Raw genomic sequence first — 20,874 nt, forward strand, 5'->3', positions numbered from 1 at the left:
AGATTTGTTGACGTAACGTCCTTTGAAAAGTGGCTTGATTGGACCCATCCTTGACTTTGAGAAACACTATGTCTTTAATAGATCTTGCTTTGTGCACTGGTGTACAGTCATGTTGGAACAGGAAGGGGCCATCCCCGAACTGGGCTTGGCCCATAAGTTCCACTGAAAGGAATACTTCAGCATTAAGAGATTTTGGACAATTCCATGCTCCCAACTTTGTGGGAACAGTTTGATGGCCACTTTCTGTTCCAACATGACTGTGCACCAGTGCACAAAGCAAGGTCCACAGGGGCTACATGCCTACCAAGTTTCATGCAGCCTGGTCTTTCAGTGTCCCAGGAATCGTTGACCCAAAATTATTGGAAAATAAATAAACAAATACAAATCTGACTAAACCTATATGAATGTCAATTCGCTTACACGGCAGTCATAATAAAATAGTAAAGCAATAAACATAAAATTACTCACAGATGTATTTATTTATTTGTCCATTCATGAATGCAAAAACAACATGTAGAAATATAAAATAGTCTATATTGAGTTTCATGGACTTTGATCTCACAACTAATCTTATAAAATAAGATGTCAAATGGCATTTAATTGTTGATAGGGTTTATAAAAAAGATAAATGATGGACTTGATTTAGCATTAGGTATATAAACATCAACCAATTTATGTTAAAATAAGCACCAAAAAGGTTTTTGATGTAAGATTTAGAATAACTGAAAAAAATAAACCAATGAGGTATTTCCTATAAAGACAGAAAACTAGGTGACTAGCTATTATGACTACCAACCAGAATGTACACAGTTTTTATTTTTACAATCAGGCACTTGTGACACTGATTCTTTCATAGTTTTGCCATGTTCATATGTAGCAGTATTTCCTAGTTCAACACTACAATAAGGCACTGGAACTGTAATGAGGGCTGCAGAGAGTAATTGAGCTGGCAATGCATTGTCATGTCATGGCTCTGACCTGGTTAAACAGTGCAAGCCAGGGAGCTTCCAACGGGAACTATTATGAATGCGCAGATCTAACCATTCTTGCTGAGCCAGAGGAAGATAAGAGTCAGGCAATGCAGAAACCAGCTCTGGGGTGAGAGAATTCTGGGCCTGGGTCAGTGAGCTGTGGCAAGCTGCTTGAACATCCATGCTATCCAAGTTGTTGAGACTACCAGCAGCTTGGTCCACTTGTGTAATGCTGGGGCCTAGAGTTGGAACAAAACAAAATGTCAAGAAATTGAAACAAAATCCTGATTATCTTTCACAGTAAATCTAATGCAACCAATTTTTTCCATATTATATTCATAATCCGCTTCTAAAACTCTAGTCAGTCTGATGCCCAGATAACATTTAATTTATTGGATAAATTTCAAATTTTTAGGTTACTGGTCATGTTTCAGAAGTCCATGTTATGAATGCAAATACACCCAATGTAGCCTACACCTGACTTAGGACACAGGAATGAAGTCCATGAGGTGAAAACTAACATAAAAAAACTCCTCACCATTTGGAGAGAGCTATAACAAAGAGGGGAAGAATTGTGTTTGATGGACAATGAAACACTACTACTAAAAAACAAATCGATGAGCTCCGTGATTCCAGTTACGCTATTTATACACAAGATGGCAGTATAGGCAACAAATATGGAACTCAAAATCTGCTCAGACCAACACCAACAGTGCTGCCCCCTGGTGCACCACAATGCTGATAGCGCTGTTAGAGGGGTGAATAGAAAGTGCTGTTGGAGGGGAGAATAGATAGTGGGCTGGTGTAAAATAATTTGGGGTGATAGAAATATATATGGGGAATATTATTATATAGTCTTGGGCCACCCTTACAATGTTGTTTTAGGAATGCTGTAATGTCCATTCATATGTACTGTATTTCTCAGTCCTGAAGGATTAAGATGAAATGGGGATTCCAGTCCTATTGTAGCCTAACTGGTTTCATATAAAAGTTGCATGATTGGAGCATTACTATTATCTCCCATTCGAGAGCACTGCCACAGCAGAGTGCAGGGTGATCTGACCCAGCTGCAACATTTCTCTCTTTGCCAAAATATGCATACATTTACGAATTTTCGCTAGACAACATTGTTAACAAATACTAAACACACATATGCAGAGGTTAAAGTTTTGTTTCAATTTAAAGAATTTAAAGAAAAATATTTTTGTTCCCTTGAACACAATGTTTCCATTATTAAAGGGAACATGACAATTATTGGGCAGAATTTCTAGCCAAATTCTAGAAATTTGGCACTAATTTGGTACCATTTAAGAAAATTATGAATAAAATATTTAGATGCATTATAGGTTTTGTTGAAGACTCACAGCAATGTCGAAAGGGCTCCCAGGCTTGTGAAGGCATGTAGGGCTTTGCCATGGGCTGCTGTAGCAGACACATAATAGCACTGTCTACTTGCTGAAAGACACGCAGAGACAACAACCTCTGGTGCAGCTCCTCCGATAAGCTATATTCCTCCGACCGGATCAGGTCTCGGATCAGGTCAAAATCTTGCTTAAGCTGCAGGGCTCCCTGGATGCTGAGAAGGATAGGAGCAGAGAGATTAGTGAATTTCAAAAGGTATAGTACATTTCGAGTGATAAGCTAAGGAGGGCTTTTTAACAACTTACTATTATTTATCCTGTTTGACACATTTACAATTTACACATTTGCAGTAGTTTCATTACACATTATTAATGTTGATGGTTGAAGGGTTAAAGGGACACTTCACCGATTAGCATTAAGCTTTGTATCTTTAGAAAACCAGTCATGTTTTTGAATGGCCGTGCATCATTCCCTCAGTTTGCCTTGAGACGGGAGAAATACGGTTTTCAATGTTGGACTTCCTGCTTTCAATGATGTAAAAATCGTCATTTTACATCATTGAAAGGAGGAAGTCCTATTTTCTCGAGTAGGTGAAACTACAAACGCTTTCCTCATTTTTCCAAGAGGGGGCGCTAGCGTTGCGACTAAAATATATAGCTGTTTTTTTCACGATTTATTTCGCTAATTCCTTTTGAAGACCAGCAACATTGATATATGGCCACAAGATTGAGTGCAACATAAAACAATGATCATTTTAATTTTAGAATCGTTCTTAATGCCAAAATGCTACATTAATGAGTCCTTCTGTGTACTTGTCTACTTCCTGGTGGATGACTTGGTAAGGCAGTGAAAGGCAGGGAATTCTGGGAGTTGTTGGCTTTTATTCACATGACCCAAAAGTCAATTTTCTGCTTTTTTCTCCCATCTCAGGGGAAAATGAGGGAATGATGCACGACCATTAAAAAATATGACTGGGTTTCTAACAATAAATAGCTTAATGCAAATGGGTGAAATGCTCCTTTAAAGGGGAAATCTGGTATTATGTGGGTTTTAGACAGTAGTCGAGTTGTTAAAAAATGGCAGGGGGGATGGTGGATTTTAAAATGCACATCTGGGTATTAGTCTTGTTATGGGTCCTCCGCCAGACATTTTTTAATTTTTAAGATGCAATTTCCTGTATTCTAGTCCATTTATAGCGTGACCTGCTGGACATTGGCAAATCCTAAATTTCTTCCAATTCATGTACATTTTATGTGTCACTAACATTTAAGATCATGTCTACGTCGAGTTGCTAAAATTGATCCCAGATCAGAGTAACATTATCACTTAAATATACTAAAAATCTATCAGATCTGAATTAGTGAACCAGACATAAATTTTAATGCATTCAACGATGACTTGTTATAATTACCAATCTAGCCAAGTTAAATGGAACCAACGAAAAAAGTTGAGACTTTTTGCTTTCACTCTGGAATTCTACCACCATACAGTAGCCTAGAACAGAAACTTTAATTGCCACACAAAAATGTTGGTGGGATACTTTGAAGCTCAGTCTCAGTCTTACGTTCTACCTTTAAAAATGCAAAACAAAAGCGTATTCTTTGTGCCTAAGCTACCTGCACAGTGGAATAATAATTCTAAAGATGAACAGATGCTCAGACAATCGTCTCTTCAGCCACCTCGTGACATTGTCTATTTGCAGAACAACACACTACAAAACTATTCTTTCGTGTGAGTGAGGATGCATTCATACATCACTCTCAATAAGATGACCTAAAAAGTTGGACAACATTGCGTTAGCTCGCCATGAGCCGCTACGGTAGCCTATCCTTTCCAATTACATTATGGCAAGTTTGTTCAGAAACAGCTGGAGTGAACGCTCTCGCTAGCGGGCTAGGTACCTTCACTTTAGCAAACAAGGGAGACTGGGCGTTTCAGGTTTGAGTATAAATGTACTTTTTCTAATTCATCAACTTTTTGTCCTCTTAATAAAGCCGACGTCCCTTAGATCAAACTTTGCTTGTCGCTTGGCCATGATGCTGCTGAATGAAATCACCTGTCGTGTGCATAGACAGTAAAAGAAGGCTGCATGCTTCTATATGTCGCTGATTGCCGTGACAATAGAGGAGCATGCCCCTCGTCCACAGTATTTTAGCCTCGATGTGCGCAAAAGCTAAATGTTGATAGTGGTGATATTTCCACATTCATTGAAAAATTACAGGGGATGGGGAGGGGGATGGCCGTTTCAGAGGGGGGATGATTTTGACCATATCAATTCCAAAGGGGGATGCCATCCCCCCTCATCTCGACTACTGGTTTTAGATAAGTTAGTTATGACCATAAGCTAGAGTCATGGACGAGGGGTGACCCTATCCAGACCCCAAGCATTCCGAACAGTTTTTACTATATGCTTTGGGTCTGGATAGGGTCACCCCTCGTCCATAGCAACACACACTTGACAGAGGTGAACATCCCAAGTTCAGAAAGTAAAAGTCCTGCCAAATATTTGATCCAACCATTTAGTAAACCAGCTCATCCTAATTAGTAGCCAGGTAAATCAGATAATTATGGTTATGGTTATGGTGGTGGTGGTGGTGGTGGTGCTTAGCAGATGCTTTTGTCCAAAGCGACATACAAACAAAACAACACAATAATTAAATTTAGCAGTTGATCATACTATAGTGTTGACTAAAGAGAATAGCTACTTAACCCTATGAACCCTAAGCTGTTTTAAGAGCATTTTCACTACCTCTAGTTAGAAGCATTTATCCTGGTCACTGTAAGTGCCATTCACACATGCTACATATTGTTTTTTTCAGCACAGTCTGGGCTACCCAGATCTGCCACAATATCATGTATAAATACTATGCATACTATACAAATTCCTACATTTCGACGTGTATCTCACCACAGCAAGCTTACAGCTCGACATGACTTTCACGGTTGTGTAGACCTGACTGTCCTGAAGATGGCAATATAAGAACCAAGGTGGAGGTATACTTTGGGGCTGAGCCATTTACAGAAATATGTGGTGTGTGCCTTCCAGAAATAAATGGCCATTTTTATTTAGTGATGAGAAATTACTTTTTGACACTTTTTGCACTCCATATTTGTGACACTAGCTGATCTGACCTGACTTGTTTGCGTGGTAGCGCACATGACGTGCACAAATGATTCTCTACAATCTTTTTTACTGCATTGCAATGAACAAAGTAAAGGCAAAAAAGTGTTTAGTTTGGTTGGTTCAGCGACTTATAGTTAGATGCAACTTATATTAAAATACCATGAACCAGGGAGTTGACATTACTGTCTACAGTCACGAGAGGGCACTCTAGGCTTGTGGAATGAGATAGTGAGCTTGGTGAACTTGGTGACAGGTCAGACATTTTCTTGTAGGCCTACTTAAGGCCAAAAGTTAAGGGGGGGTCCGGGGTTGTAACCCTTAGGAAATGTATTCAATATTGCTATGTAAATGCACAAGTTATGCACACTTTCAGTCAGAGATTAGGGCCTGCACTGCCTAAAACACACATGCACAGTCTGTCTCTTAAATATTCTTCACCCGTTATCCAGACATGCATGAAAACATTAGTAAACAAAAATCACAGCCATAGGTTATTTTGAGAATCATGACTTTTTCTTCAGCATTGTTCTAACGGTTAAAACGATGCAGATGGCCTATGACGAGGCATACAGAGACACTGCAACACCATGTCCTGATAAGATCCGGGTGAGCTACTGTCTTGTATATCTGTCTGCGCTGAATCATTTCAAAGCTGAAAAAAGCGAGCGACAGAAAGAATGTCCAACAGTTCTCTCAAAATGCTTGCGCTGATGCAGTCAGGACATTCCAATTGAAAACAATCTAACTAAACACATTTTATCGCTAACGTTTGCTCGCATCGCATCCTGGTAGGACATTGTGTAAGGTATGCTGCAAATATTATGTAGACTGTTATGATTGACTGACACGTGCGCTCGCACACACGCACACTCATTATCAGAATCATACACCGGACGCTTTAGGCTAGTCTTTCTACATGGATTAATGACTGGGCGAGTGTTATGACCATACTTAAACAGTGGTCTGGTCACCCTATTCTATGTGCTAGTTCTAACCTTTTCAGATTAAATACTGGCTAAAAAAGGCATGTGAGCGGTCCTGAAAATAAGGGTAGCTTCCTTAGTATAGGCTGAATCCCAAAGTGAGCCATAAGGACTAAGGACTAAAGACTCACAGAGTTATTTGATCTCAGGTGCTAGGTGAGTGAGTGTGTGAGGCCACATAGGCTCAGACAGGTATAAATTGGATTGGGACAGCACTTTACTTTCACGTACCTTGGCGATGTTTAATAACAAAGACATTGCTGACACTTGCACCATGCACGTGTCTCGTGCTGTCGTTTACCGTTGGAATTTCCGGATTTTCCTATGGTCTCCGCGGTAAATATCACAACATTTTGAACTGTGGGTAATTCCCTTAGGTGAAGTCTGCACCGATGCAGACTCATGGAAAGGGCTCGGAAAGTGTGTGCTCAAATCATCACGCCCTTTGAAATTCAACATAGGGTCAACCGTAAGCCCTTACAAATTTCGCGAGAACGCACACCAAAGTCTTTGAGTCTGTGAGTCCGGACTTTGGGATTGGGCCATTGTGTCGTCGAAAGTTTGCACATTCTTTTAATATGTGCCTCAGCTTGCCGCCATTCACTCCTTCATCTTCATTAACATTCCCCGAAGAATTCTCAATCTTTTTGGTCTCTTTGTGTCCAGTTACATAATCACTGTCTGTTTTTGTGAAAGAAATCTCTAAATAAATGCAACTTATAGTCCAGTGCGATCTATATAGGGTTTTTTCCCTCTTCATGTGACATGTTTTGACTGATGTGACTTATACTCCGGAGTGACTTATAGGCCAGAAAATATGGAAAATACCAAAATGGTGTGGGGCACTGTACACAGAAGCAACAGATAGGAATCAAAATAGAACCTCCAGAGGTTCTGACAGAGGCAATAACACATCCCTACCTGAACTTGATTTTCTGCTTGAGAATGTGTTCCATCCAAGCCTCCATGAATACAGTCATGGCTTCAGTTAAAGCTGCGACCCGCGCCTCCTCAGGCAAATGTTGCACTCCCTCAAGCACCTGGCCAATTACACTCTGGGCTGCAGATGTGGCATACTCGCTCGGGCTGCTGGGTAATTCTAAGAGATTTGGTGAATATTCTAAATGAGTATGACGCAACTTTACTTTCCATTAAACAAAAATGCAAAACTTCCTACATAAGTTGAAGTGAATTACCTGTTTGGTAATTGACCCTCCAGTGTTTTGCTGATGGCATTGTTTGCTCAAAAATCTCAATAGACATCTTCTTACAATCCATGGAGAAAATCCTCAGAATCCCGTTAGAAAAAGCCTGAGTATATCCAACACGATTAAAAAAAAGTGAACAAGTGCATTATTTTGTTATAAAGTGAACATTTCGTTAAAGACTTCCATCTATGACAAACTACAAAATGTTTATCACTAGATACATTGCAAATTTACTGAGGGTTACCTGCAGGTCTGCTACTCCTCTTGTGAACTGTGCTGTCAATGGTGCAATGACAGGATGACCTCCTTTACCGTTTAAATCCTCTACTTCCTGTGCATTTCTTTTCAATGAAGCCTGTAGAACCTGCCAATAAAATGTTTAGTAACGCATATCATCTGGTATCGAATAGATCAAATCTAGATGCCCATCTTTTTTTGTCAGGGAACTGAAACAATCCTACCACAAGGTCTCCTTGGGTGATGAGAAGGAACTTGTTGATGTACCAGGAAGACAGAAACTGGTATGCCTTGCTCATGACCCAGAAAGTTGTCGATTGCACAGTGGCAACCGATCTATAAAGTGCACCAAGGATCTGCAGTTGAGCCACTCGGCCACCATTACCTTTTCAAGAAAAGAAAAACAGTGACTAATTAATTAATTAATTAAATAATTAACCTATCAGAGGACAAAGCAGCACATATCTGGGAACCCTATTGATATAGTGCTGATTCTTCTTCTCATACTATTATCAGGTATCTACTGTTTTTGTTTTCATTATTAGGGCTCCTAGCAGCGAAGCTGTGGGAATCATATTGTTTTTGTTACCATTATTATTCGAATTGTTCTAACCCTAACAGTGTTACGGCAGCAAAACCAATAAAGCCCAGGAACTCAAAACTTTACAATATGCTCCCAAAGACCATGGAGGTATTACATATAACTGGAGAGTGACTAAGTCCCGCCCCCATTCATTTCAAGGGCCCATGCTAGGCTCGCTACTTCAGCCAAAAATGTTTGAAATTGACCGCAGTCATCTTCATGAAATGGCGTTTCATGGGCGATTCCCACCCCATGGTCCTTTCCGGATTCCACCTCTGCTCTCTCTCCCATTCGGCATCCTGTCAATCTCCACTGTTCTATTGCTTTGATTTCGGTCCAACCAAAAGTACCTGTGTGTTGTTATCATTTAGCTTTTAAAAATGTTGCTCATGGGTCATTCCACCTCAATTCAACAAATGCCTTCTGCTTGACCATCTCAGATTTCCTTCAAAATTTTACCACCTGAAGAGTAACCATTTAAACTGACTTAGCCAAAATATTAGATTGGTATACCTAATACATCCAGAGAAAAACGTTTTTGAACATGGTACCCCCCTTCTGATTTTTGGCACATTGGCGCCCTCATCTACATCTGCAGCAACGTTCAGATGTCATTATCTCAAAAAGCGTTCAAACTAAAGACTTCAAATTTTCTGGGAATAATGATTGCTACCTATAGATTCCACATATTCATTCATAGGCCGTATGTATTGATACTGACTGTGTTTCAATCTTGTGAAATCAGAAGAAAAATGGCAGATTTTTTTTCAACCCCCACATTGGGTGCTCCATTACACAATTTGTAAACAAAATGTTTGACAAATGGTTATATCTCTCTACAGAAGTGTTTAAGCTGTCTTTGAAAAAGTAATTAAGAGGTGTCTATATTGCTTTTTTGTTAGAAGTATTGTAACACAAAACTGAAAAATAATCAATTTGGATGATATTGTATCTCCCCATTACAGAGGTATGACACGCTATACCAATGAATTGAACACATCTCCAGAAAGAGTATGGAATGGGCTTTCAGACTGTGAAATTTCAAGATGGTATTATGGCTGCAGTTATTAAAAAACATTTTTTTAAATATTGGTCTATTACAACAATTAGCGTTGCTTTTTTGTGCTATTATTTAATGATTTCATAATCCTTGTCTTATTCCTAAGTTATCAGATGTTTATGTCTCATATTGTTAAAGATTTATATTTTCATTTACTTGCTGAGTGATGAACTAATAAAACATTTCCTGTATTTCCGAAATAAATTGCTGCTGTCACTATTTAATGCCACTAGATGTCACTGTTCATGGATATCAGCAATGTGTTGTTATAGTAGACCAATATTTCAAAAATAACATTTCAATAACCATAGCCATAATACCATCTTGAAATTTCACAGTCTGAAAGCCCATTCCATACTCTTTCTGGAGATGTGTTCAATTCATTGGTATAGCTTGTCATACCTCTGTAATGGGGAGATACAATATTATCAAAATTGATTGTTTTTCAGTTTTGTGTTACAATACCTCCAACAAAAAAGCAATATAGACACCTCTTCATTACTTTTTCAAAGACAGCTTAAACACTTCTGTAGAGAGACATAACCATTTGCCAAACATTTTGTTTACAAATTGTGTAATGGGGCACCCAATGTGGGGGTGTGAAAGAAATCTGCAATTTTTCTTCTGATTTCACAAGATTGAAACACAGTCAGTGTCAACACATACAACTTGGGAATGAATATGTGGAATCTATAGGTAGCAATCATTATTCACAGAAAATTTGAAGTCTTTAGCTTGAACACTTTTTGAGATAATGACATCTGAACTTTGCTGCAGATTTAGATGAGGGCGCCAATGTGCCAAAAATCAGAAGGGGGGTACCATGTTCAAAAATGTTTTTCTCTGGATGTATTAGGTATACCGATCTAATATTTTGGCTAAGTTAGTTTAAATGGTTACTCTTTAGATGGTAAAAGTTTGAAGCAAATCTGAGATGGTCAAGCAGAAATTTTCTCTAAAATCCGTTGAATTGAGGTGGAATGACCCTCATCCACTGTTTGATGGAGGTTAAGCAAGAGTTAAGGGAGCAACCTGGGTTAGTTGGCTCCACAGAAATATATAATTGGCCATCATCTGCATATCTGTGAAAGTTTGTTGACTTATGTTTCCAAATAGAAGCATATACAGGGAAAAGAGCAGAGGACCAAGACCCAAGACCCTGGGCCAAAACAGCTGACAAGATTTTACATTTAGATTGTAAACACACAAGACACCAGTCGATTAAGACAAACAGAATACTTTGAGTCAAAATGCATACCGAAAGACAAGTGGCATGTGAGAACACATTTCTATAATACAATTCACAGATATGGCCTGGATGGAGTTACCTGCTCGTAGCCTGTTTTTCAAGTGTTGTAGCATCATGAACAGGGGGTTAAAGAGTTGGACCAGTCGCTCTGTGGTGGCAGTTCTCACCATGGTGGTCCTCGCCATAGCTCCAGGAAGACACTTGTCCTTCAGACTATACCCCAATGCATCACATATTACTGAAACACATAACGATGGGCACTGTCAAGCACTGTCAAGATGTTTTCACTTACTGATTTCATTGCAACTATTGGTTTCAGAACCAACAACACATTCATTCTCCTACTCATTCAATGAGTATGTGCAACAGATGTGATGCAATGACCAAAAAACACTGCCCTGTGTTGTCCAGATATCCCCCCTAAAGTAAGCATAGCATGATAACCAGCTAGCCTCAGACCATACTAATCATATGTCTTTGTACCTCAAGAGCCCCTTGAAGGCGTGATTGACACCTTAGTACTTAGACATGAGTAATATAAGTAGGTCGCAGGTACCTTGGCCATCTTGATATGCGTTTGATCACTGCAAAAAATAAAACCTAACCAAGTGCTATTAATCTTACATTACATTAAGATAAAAAAAAATCTATTTGCCATTGTTTTTAGTATGAAGAGACTTACCTAGCGCTCTCTCAAAATATAATTTTGACTTAATTCAAGAAGACTTTGACTAACTGTAAAGGAATATTCCACCATTGGGGGAATCAAACTAATTTTCCACCTCCCCTTGAGTTAATTGATTTTTAACTTTCTTCATTTCATCCAGCTGTTCTCGGAGTCTCGCGACACTAGTTTTAGCTCCAGCCTAGCATAGATCATAGATCTAGCGAGACTTTGAATAAACAACAATTCTGACTACAGGCAAAATGGTTTGTCTTCGATATCATTAAGTTATTCAATAGGCTAAACATATAGCCTTACAAAGCTTTTAGGCTGATGTTGATTAGCTACAGACAACAGAGTGGAGGACAGAGCATGATGTCATTTATAGGCCAACAGAGATTGTTGAGCCACATTGTTACAAATGTCATACGATGATGCAGATGCTGTCAGGAAGTTATTCAATAAGCTTAAAGGAACACTTCACCGTTTCTTCATATTAAACTATGTTATTCGCTTAATTAAGTCGAGTTGATACATACCTCTCACTTTTCAATGCGTGCACTCACTGGCTCTAGCGCGCGGCGCAACTTTGATAGCACTTAGCTAGCCCAATGCATTCATTAGGATCCAAACAGAGATGAAGTTAGAAGCGACCAAACACCTCCATGTTTTCCCTTTTAAAATACAGTTACACGAGTAGTCACACGACCAAGTATGGTGAGACAAAATAAAACGTGGTGAATTTATACGCAGGTAAGAGGGATAACTATATCGTGTGGCGGAATAACATTGGGAGCACTTAGACTCTGCGCAGTAATATCCTCACTTCAAAGTGAAACTGAAAGTGCAAGAGTGAGGATATTACTGCGCCACACAATATAGTTATCCCTCTTACCTGCTTAGAAATGCACCACGTTTTATTTTGTCTCACCATACTTGGTCGTATGACTACTCGTGTAACTGTATTCTAATAGGGAAAACATGGAGGTAGGCCTAAAACAGGCCTACCTGCAGGCATGTAATTGGGCTACATGTTTTCTACAGGAATAGCAGGTTTGAACGACACCTCACTAATCCATCAAATCATCTCTTATGTCTTTGCGCTCATACTTACAATCCATCATAGACTAATTTTGTGCTACTAAACAGCTGTTGAGAAAGAATACAGTGTACAGGTTCCAAGATGTGTTTTACTTACTTTCATCCCAGTGCATGCAGGCAGTGTTATACAACATCTGTGAACATAGCCCCTTCAAAACCTCTACACATTCAACTGGAATGAATTCTGGGGGGAGAAAAAATGGTTAAGTTAAACAGGTAATATACTGAACACTGTGGTAGTACAACCAAAATGTACCTTGAAGGCCCAATCACATTGCATACACTACGAAACCCATTACTTTTAATGGCTTGCGTGCGCAAGAACCGGTCTGATCTTAATGCCTTAAATAATGGCTTAAATATTGCCCTAAATAAAAAAAAATGAGGAAATGTCCAATCTTTAAAAGGGATATTCCACCATTTTTGGGAATAAGCTCATTTTCCACTTCCCCTCGAGCAAAACAATTGATATTTACCTTTTTCCCGTTCATCCAGCCTTTCTGTGAGTCTGGCAATACAACTTTTAGCTTCAGCCTAGCATATATGATTGAATCGGATTGGACCAGTAGCATCTTGCCTGCTAGCATCATGCTTAAAAGTGACTAAGATTTCTGGTAATTTTCCCATTTAAAACGTGTCTCTTCTCAAGTTAAAAAGTGCAATAAGACCAACTGAAAATGAAACCTGGCGTTTTTCTAGGCTGATTTGACATGGAACTACACACTCATCTGACGTAATAATAAAGGGAAGTTGCATGGGTGCAGTGAAATCACGCACTACTACTGCTTGTTGCCTATGGGGACTATTTTCAGATATCACTGCGCCCATGGTACGTTTGCAACTTCCCTCGATTATTACGCCAGATGAGAGTACGGAAATCTTAGTCACTTTTAAGCATGATGGTAGCAAGCAAGATGCTACTGGTCTAATCCAATTCAATGATCTATGCTTGGCAGAAGCTAAAAATTGTATTGCCAGACTCAAAGAATGGCTGGATGAACGGGGAAAAGATAAATATCAATGGTTTTGCTCGAGGGGAGGTGGAAAATAAGTTTATTTCCAAAAATGGCGGAATATCCCTTTAAGGACATCAATTTTCAGTGAATGCATAATGTATCATAAATAAATATATGTTTTCCTTAAAATACAGGTGTCATAAGTATTGGAACGACTATGTTAATGTGTTGGAATTCCAATAGAGGCAGGCCGATTTTTATTTTTTAAATGCCAGTTATTTAATGGATCCAGGACACCATCCACCCTGATAAAGTCCCCTTGGCCTTTGGAATTAAATTAGCCCCACATCATCATCACATACCCTTCACCATACCTAGAGATTGGATTCGTTTTATTTCAGTTAGCCTATTAGCTGGTTTGACTTGCACACGCACACACAGCAATCTCAACTGTGCTAAGGGAGCTAAACAAATGATTACAAATGTGAGTGTCTAGTACCTCTTCTGAGACCATGAGTGAGCCACATGACTAAAAGAAACATCATGTGATCCCTCCACTGATTCATACTTCCGATGACATTGTGATGTCCCTGATAAAAGAAACATCTCATGGCTGCATTGCTGAACTCCATCCACAACATTTCCTTGTACTGGGAGAAAAGTTCCAAACATAATTCTGTCTTGACCAAATCTCTCCACTGAACTGATTTTTGCGTTCCACAGATAGACAGTGGCTGGAGCTCTCTCACACCAAGTCTTTTACAGTCTTCCAAGAGGGTTTCAGTGGTGTCCAGATGGCCATGCATGGGTGGCTTTAGAGTCTGTGGTAACAGCAAGTCAGTGCATGATACTAAAGCCTGGAACAGAATCTCTATACACTCACAATCTCTATGGACAAAAGACCAAAAGGGAGGATCTGTGCAGCAAGAGCAAGGTCGGAGATCTTTGGTGGCCTTGTTGTGATGCAAGTTAAGATTGTCTAGTTCAACCTGTTGCCCAGTGGAACTATGGTCTAAAGCCTGCTTTGAGAGAACTGATAAAATCTCTTCGGGATGTTTCCAATCAAAACTGTTGTTTTCTGTACCAAGTCCAGACCAAGTGATGACATCACTCTGATGAGAAGTCCAGAGACAGAGCTGTCCTGCCGTGATCTGCCCTCTTTGTTCAGCCAAGATCTTTATTAGTTGAAACACTGTGAAAGTCCTGGGTTCTGGGCCTATTCTAGGCAAACTACTACTTAAGTAAGGCCAGTCTGAGAGTAGAATGACATGCTTTCTCCAAGCTGCTGTGTTGTGCTGGAACTTCTCCTTAACAGTGTGGTTGAAGATCTGTACGGAGGCTAACAGGTCCTCTAAAGCATCCGTTGGTACATGGATGAGGTGTTCAGTAGCCAGGATACAGAGTGCAATGTATATACATTGCTCCATCAGGAATAGTGACTGTAACCCCACAATTCGAAAGGTTTGACACATTGTGTGAAGGGGTTCCTTCCACCAGAATAGGATTTTCCTCAAGTATACATTTGAGTGAGCTTTGGCACAAAGCACATCCCAGTGGTTCAAATGTACTCTCAGCTCTTGGCTTAAATCTTGTAGGCCAAGGTTCCACATCGAAATGGACTTATTTGCTCTCTGTGTTCTATTAACCAACAATAGCCGCTCATGGTCCAGTAGAACAGAGAGCTTTGTCACAAAGCAATTCGCCACACGTAAGCGCTGGGAATACTCATGAAGGAAAATGAGCTTAGATCGCTCTTCCAGTAATAACTGCAGCTGCCCATAGTGCTCGCCAAAAGCAGACGCTTGTAAGTGGCAGTAGGCATCCCCATTGGCAGTAGATGACAGTCCCTTGATACAGCCACGTGGCCGAAGCCGTCTTCCACGGTCCCACAGGACATGGCAATGGCTGCTCATGTCCACCACCGTCTGCTCAATGCTTTGAAGGCGAGCAGAGGAACGGGAGGTCAAGTTCTGGCATGCTACAAATGTGTTCTCACTCTCAAAGTCCCAGCTGCCGTCTTCTTCCTTTTGCCGTAGCAACCAGCGGCTGGGGTTCAGCCGAGTGCGTAGAAGTGCCTCAGCCCTCTGAAGAGACTTGCTGATGGATGTCTGACACCAGGAGGCTGTAAAAGATAAACATATTTGATTTAAATCATGAACCATGTTTTGAAAGTTATGACGTTTTAAATGTGCATTATTTGTTGTTTTTCCAAGGATATACCACTGTCTCTGGAAAGGTGTTCTTCAGACAATATTTCGGGAAATACTCCTGTTTTCTTCTGGAAGAAAATGAAATAAATACAATGACATTTGTAAGACAATTGAGTGAAGGGTTGAAACAGCACTGTCTGAAACATGAATCCATAGCAAAGACACAACCAATATTTACCAAATCATCATCTGATACACTTCCATCTGGACCTTCAATACAAACATGCGGCTCCAAACGTCCTACAAAAATACATAAATTAGGATCATTCTTGGCGCAAAACATGATATTCATATTCAGCTTGATATTCAGCATTCCCGTTATAATTAAAGACTACTTTAAATGGCTTTACTTCAGACATGACCCAGTTTACACATTATGCTGTGCAAAACTAATTTTCAGTATTTAAAGCTACTTTAAACATCTGGGCTCTGGAATCAGCTATTTAGCAAATATTTACAGTGGGGAGCACATGTATTTGATACCATGCTAAAACAAGAATATAAAATCATCATTTGACAATTGATCTTAAAGGGATAGTTCGGGTTTTAAGACACGAAGTTATATGGGTTCCCTGTCAGCAACGTTGTGCATCAGCACTGACTTACCCCGCAACAGCGTCCTGTGAGCCGAGATCCAGCCGGTTTTTGATGCTGAAGAAAGTAGTCCGGCAAGTTTCTGGGGTCACGAAAGTAAAGTGTTTTTCTTCTCAAAACCATATGCGTTCAAAAGAGTGATATATTTGCACCACAAAAACGTTGTCCAGGAAAAATTCAAACCTCGTTATCACTTACTTATTTTTCGCGATTCCTATCACTGCGCGCTACTGACAGCTGGACAACGTTTTTGTGGTGCAAATATATCACTCTGTTGAACGCATATGGTTTTGAGAAGAAAAACACTTTACTTTCGTGACCCCAGAAACTTGCCGGACTACTTTCTTCAGCATCAAAAACGATCAAAAACCGGCTGGATCTCGGCTCACAGGACGCTGTCGGGGGGTAAGTCAGTGCTGATGCACAACGTTGCTGACAGGGAACCCATATAACTTCGTGTCTTAAAACCTGAACTATCCCTTTAATGCCTTAAATTCAAAAAATGAGTAAAAATCAAACCGCCAAGGACACCAATTTTCTTTGTGATTGAAGAAGGTATCGTAAATAAATAAATGTTTTCCTTAAATGCTATGGGAAGGAAGTATTTGACCCCCTATGTAACCCTATGGGCATTTAACACATAGGGTTAACATAGGGGCAGGCAGATTTTTCTTTTTAAAGGCCAGCTATTTCATAGCCTCGCGAGCCATCCACGTACTTCCGGCCAAGGATTGCCTCCACTACGAGTCTGGCCGTGCTCCTCTGTGGAGCATTCTGCTCGGTAGAATTGTAACAGAACGCCCCCCCTCCAGAAAGCAGCCAATAAACGAAAAGACGGGTTGGTGGGGGCGAAAGGGGGAGGGCGCTCGTGACGATGACGTTAAACGCCTGCGCTATGTTGTTATGAGTAACTATCGCCGATTGGGTGAGAGCTGTCCAATCAATTCAAACCAGAACTGGGCGTTACTTCCCGCTTCCTGCAAGCGCTTCAGAGCAAAGAAATGCCAGACCATAATACGAAATGAAATGGTAGTATTATGGGATGGTTAGGACCAGGCTAGCTATTTCATGGATCCAGGATATTATGCTTCCTGTTTAAAGTTCCCTTGGCCTTTGGAATTAAAATAGCCCCACATCATCGCATACCCTTCACCATAGCTGTTGGTGAACATAGCGGTTTTATTTTTACTCATTGTCTGAATTAATACATTAAGGTTTATTGTCAAATGATGATTTTATATTCCTCTTTTTAGGCAACTTTAGCATGGTATCAAATACATTTTCTCCCCGCTGAATATTCAATACACAGGATCTACATATCTTTAAAGGAAGAATAATTAGTGTAAATTACCCCCTAAAATATTCTTTATTTTAGACCATTTATAAGATTATAGATTATATTCTTTCTTTTCAGGAAACATTTATTTACTTTTATAACTGAAGAAGCCTAATGATTTTATGCAGAAAGGAGGTAGGCTGGGTGAACCCTGCCTGAACTTCTGGGGAATTTGAATTTCGCCAGGCAGCTCAGGCTGGAAACCAGCAGATCTATCTCCTCTGTTTACTGCCAGAACCTTTGGCTCCAATCAGAAATGGCCATACTCTAGTCCTGGCACGCTATTGGCCGGTGACGTGACGATAATGAAACTTAAGCGACGCGAAGTGCAGTAGAAACAAAGCGCAGCCTTCCCAGACTAATGTTCAATCTTAAAAGATTGAGCTTAGTATGGTGAAAACCAGACTAGAAAGGAGGGACTTTAAATTTGAAGTGAGCTAGCGTGAGATTGTTTGTCTACCAAAACAAAAGAGGCTACAGCGCTCGTAAAAAAAAAAGTTCACTGTAACATTTAGCCATTAAGTGTGACAGTTTAGCACCAGTAAAAGGCGAATATCTCTTACTATGTTGTTTTTGCCTGACTATTACAATGTACTTGGTTTGAACTAAAGCAACACAAATGGTGAGAACATCATCAGTCAGGGATCCTTACAATTAGGCTACAATAGCTTTTGAGCATGTTATGCAAATGTGAGTCTATACAATGCTACATGTTAACCTATGCTATGCAGGAATCCACTATGTTCTATTAATTATAGAACAGAAGTTCAGTCTACCAACAATATCAGTTTCTTTCTCACAGACACACACACTGAAAGAACGCTCTGTTTGTCTGTTTGTCTGCCTGTTTGTTTGCAAAATAACTCAAAAGGTTATGGATGGATTTCGATGGAATTTTCAGGGAAGGTCTGAAATGAAAACAATGCACAAGCCAAACTGGGTGCAGTCTTGCACTGGAATGGACTGGATATACACAAATGCCAAGCCAGCTATGCTTCTGTAGCTATCAAGACCATGTGCAATTTCAAGTTGAAGTTGAAGTCATTTATTGCCATGTACTCATAACAGGAATTAAGTAATGAAATGATAGTAAAATAAACAAAAAGTAGTAATTGAAAAGGTATATTGTGTGTGTGTGTGTGTGTGTGTGTGTGTGTGTGTGTGTGTGTGTGTGTGTGTGTGTGTGTGTGTGTGTGTGTGTGTGTGTGTGTGTGTTGGGGTGATGAAATGTGTCAATATCCCACTGGCGATGGAATGTATTTATTGTCTAAACGTCCGCATCTAAATTAGATACAACCTGCACCCTCTTGTAATCCTTCCATGCCACCCTGGTCCAATTGTGTGACATTCTTCTGCCCTTCTTGAAAGGTGATAGAAATTAGGGACATTCTTTATCCCTAAAAAATAGATGTATTGCTGTTAAACATACCACCCCACCATTAGGTGTGCCTAAAAAAACAATTCGCAAAAACAAAGCACCAAACAAAAAGCACTGCAAATCTGCAAAACAAGCATCCATCAAAAGTAGGGATATCCCAGATGGCAAGATTCTTCCCTTGCAGGTATATGCCTAATATGTGAATGCATGTTTATGTATGTGTGTTACAGTGATTTATAATGCTGCAACAAGCTATTTCTTTCTGTAATCACTTACCAGCTGATGTCGGTTTTCAGTTTTTGATGGTTCAGGACTTGAGGGACATTGATATGTGGGACTTGATCTTACCATCGTCGTTGCATTCGTTTTTCATTTCCCTCATATTTTCATGAGAGAGGGGAGGACCTAGGAATAGGAAGGAAGAATTAACAAATAAGGGAATTGAGAAGAGCACTACATGTCTGTATCTGGAGGACATTTCACTAACAGAAATGACCAAGCTAATGCCTTGCACATAGTGTTTGTAAATGTTCGAGTAACGTTAGGTTATTTCACAAGCGCTCTGCACACAGCTGTGCTCCATAGGCTATCGTCAAAAGCAATCAGTCATCTCCAGTTAGGTGAAGTTCAGTAACGCCGAAATTTCACTGAATTGTTAACGTTACACTGAATGAGATATCTGGTTTACTGCGTCTGTTTTGTTTTTAGCCAGAGGCTTTTAGCCTTTAGCCAGAGTTAACGCAGACAGGTATTAGGTGAACATGCAACGTTGCCCTGTATCGGTTTAACGCGTAAATATGTGGTTTACCATAACTTTAGATGAAGGGGGGAAACATCAGGCCATACCTACCGCTAGCTGTTAGATGATGTCGCAGAAGTTAGCCGAGAACATCCATGTTTTCCTATGAAGACAATACGCGATTAACTAAATAACGTAGCCTACCAATTCTGAAGTGGCTAAGATCCGATCATAATGTCAGGTCTGAATTGCCATGCAAACTTCTTGGATATCTCACAGAGATTACTGTTATGCTACCGATAGCTAATTGACGTTAGCTAGCTGGCTCACTAAACCTCCATATCCGTGTATTGAACAGTTCAAACATTGTTAGCGCTTTGCTTACATGCCAATATTAGCACACTATTTAAAGCGTTAATCCTTAACCAGTAACCGCTAGCGCTAAATAGGATATGGGTTTTCGGCTTGGTAGTAAGCTGCCATGCAACGGAGATGGCCAATCCATATAGGTTTTGTTGTGAGTCAATGTTGCCAAGTTTGCCCAATATTGATTCAAGCACAAAAAAAAAAAAACCACAACCGTGGCTGCTTGAAAGTGAGATGAAATATCAATCCAGCTGAGACAGAAACCTGACGAATCTGGGGAATTTAGTTCCTTACACATGAAGTCACATGATTGGGAAAGCAGAAAATAATTTCAGGCTGATATCTTTAGATGGCAGCAGTTTTTACCGTTTCGAACAGAGCCATTAAAGAGGCAAAACGCTTGCACAACTGGATCTACAACTATTTATTGTTGCTCCATCGCCGACCTAAGGCGATGCAGAACTTTCTCCACCACCGTGATTAGCCTATAACCTAGCCCATTCTACCGAGAAAATTGTGAATCTGGCAACCACGGTCTCTGAGAATGCGTGGGCACGTTCAATCTCAACACGTTGTGCACACTGATCTCAAATAGGTTTTAGGTTTCTAATACGGTTTTGTTTTACTCTCAACCCGGTACGCATGTGCATACTGATATAGGCCTACTGTTGATGATTACTGCCGTGCTATTTTGCTACATCAACTTGATCAGACAATACTGTATGTTCCCTCTATGCTCTATCCCAAATAGCA

General features: G+C 40.0%; 1 protein-coding gene across 3 annotated transcripts; it reads right to left on the reverse strand.

Annotated features, from left to right (window-relative positions):
- Positions 1-460: 460 nt before the first annotated feature.
- Positions 461-20,239, reverse strand: ccdc142 (coiled-coil domain containing 142). 3 transcript variants are annotated; one of them, XM_062524915.1, is made up of 14 exons: positions 19,867-20,239; positions 19,293-19,421; positions 18,936-19,035; positions 15,887-15,948; positions 15,719-15,776; positions 15,495-15,620; positions 12,640-12,726; positions 10,857-11,015; positions 8,110-8,270; positions 7,893-8,012; positions 7,637-7,751; positions 7,362-7,539; positions 2,336-2,547; positions 461-1,210 (listed from the first exon to the last, which is right to left on the reverse strand). In XM_062524915.1, the coding sequence occupies exons 3-14, from the start codon at positions 19,024-19,026 to the stop codon at positions 966-968; spliced, it is 1,614 nt and encodes a 537-aa protein (XP_062380899.1). In that variant the 5' UTR covers positions 19,027-19,035; positions 19,293-19,421; positions 19,867-20,239; the 3' UTR covers positions 461-965. The 3 variants fall into 3 exon arrangements, with proteins under 3 accessions (XP_062380899.1, XP_062380897.1, XP_062380898.1); XM_062524913.1 differs by having other exon boundaries at positions 13,998-15,620; XM_062524914.1 differs by lacking the exons at positions 18,936-19,035; positions 19,293-19,421; positions 19,867-20,239 and having other exon boundaries at positions 13,998-15,620; positions 15,887-16,200.
- Positions 20,240-20,874: the final 635 nt, after the last annotated feature.

This window comes from Sardina pilchardus, chromosome 21 (genome assembly GCF_963854185.1).
Source record: "Sardina pilchardus chromosome 21, fSarPil1.1, whole genome shotgun sequence".
Classification (NCBI taxonomy): Eukaryota; Metazoa; Chordata; class Actinopteri; order Clupeiformes; family Clupeidae; genus Sardina; species Sardina pilchardus.

Coding starts and splice junctions, on each gene's coding strand:
- ccdc142 (XM_062524913.1), bottom strand. CDS start 19,026: ATGTCCCTAATTTCTATCACCTTTCAAGAAGGGCAGAAGAATGTCACA. Junction 12,727..13,997: donor CACTCATGGTCTCAGAAGAG/GTACTAGACACT, acceptor TTCTCCCCCCAG/AATTCATTCCAGTTGAATGT. Junction 2,548..7,361: donor AAGCAGAAAATCAAGTTCAG/GTAGGGATGTGT, acceptor TATCCTTCTCAG/CATCCAGGGAGCCCTGCAGC.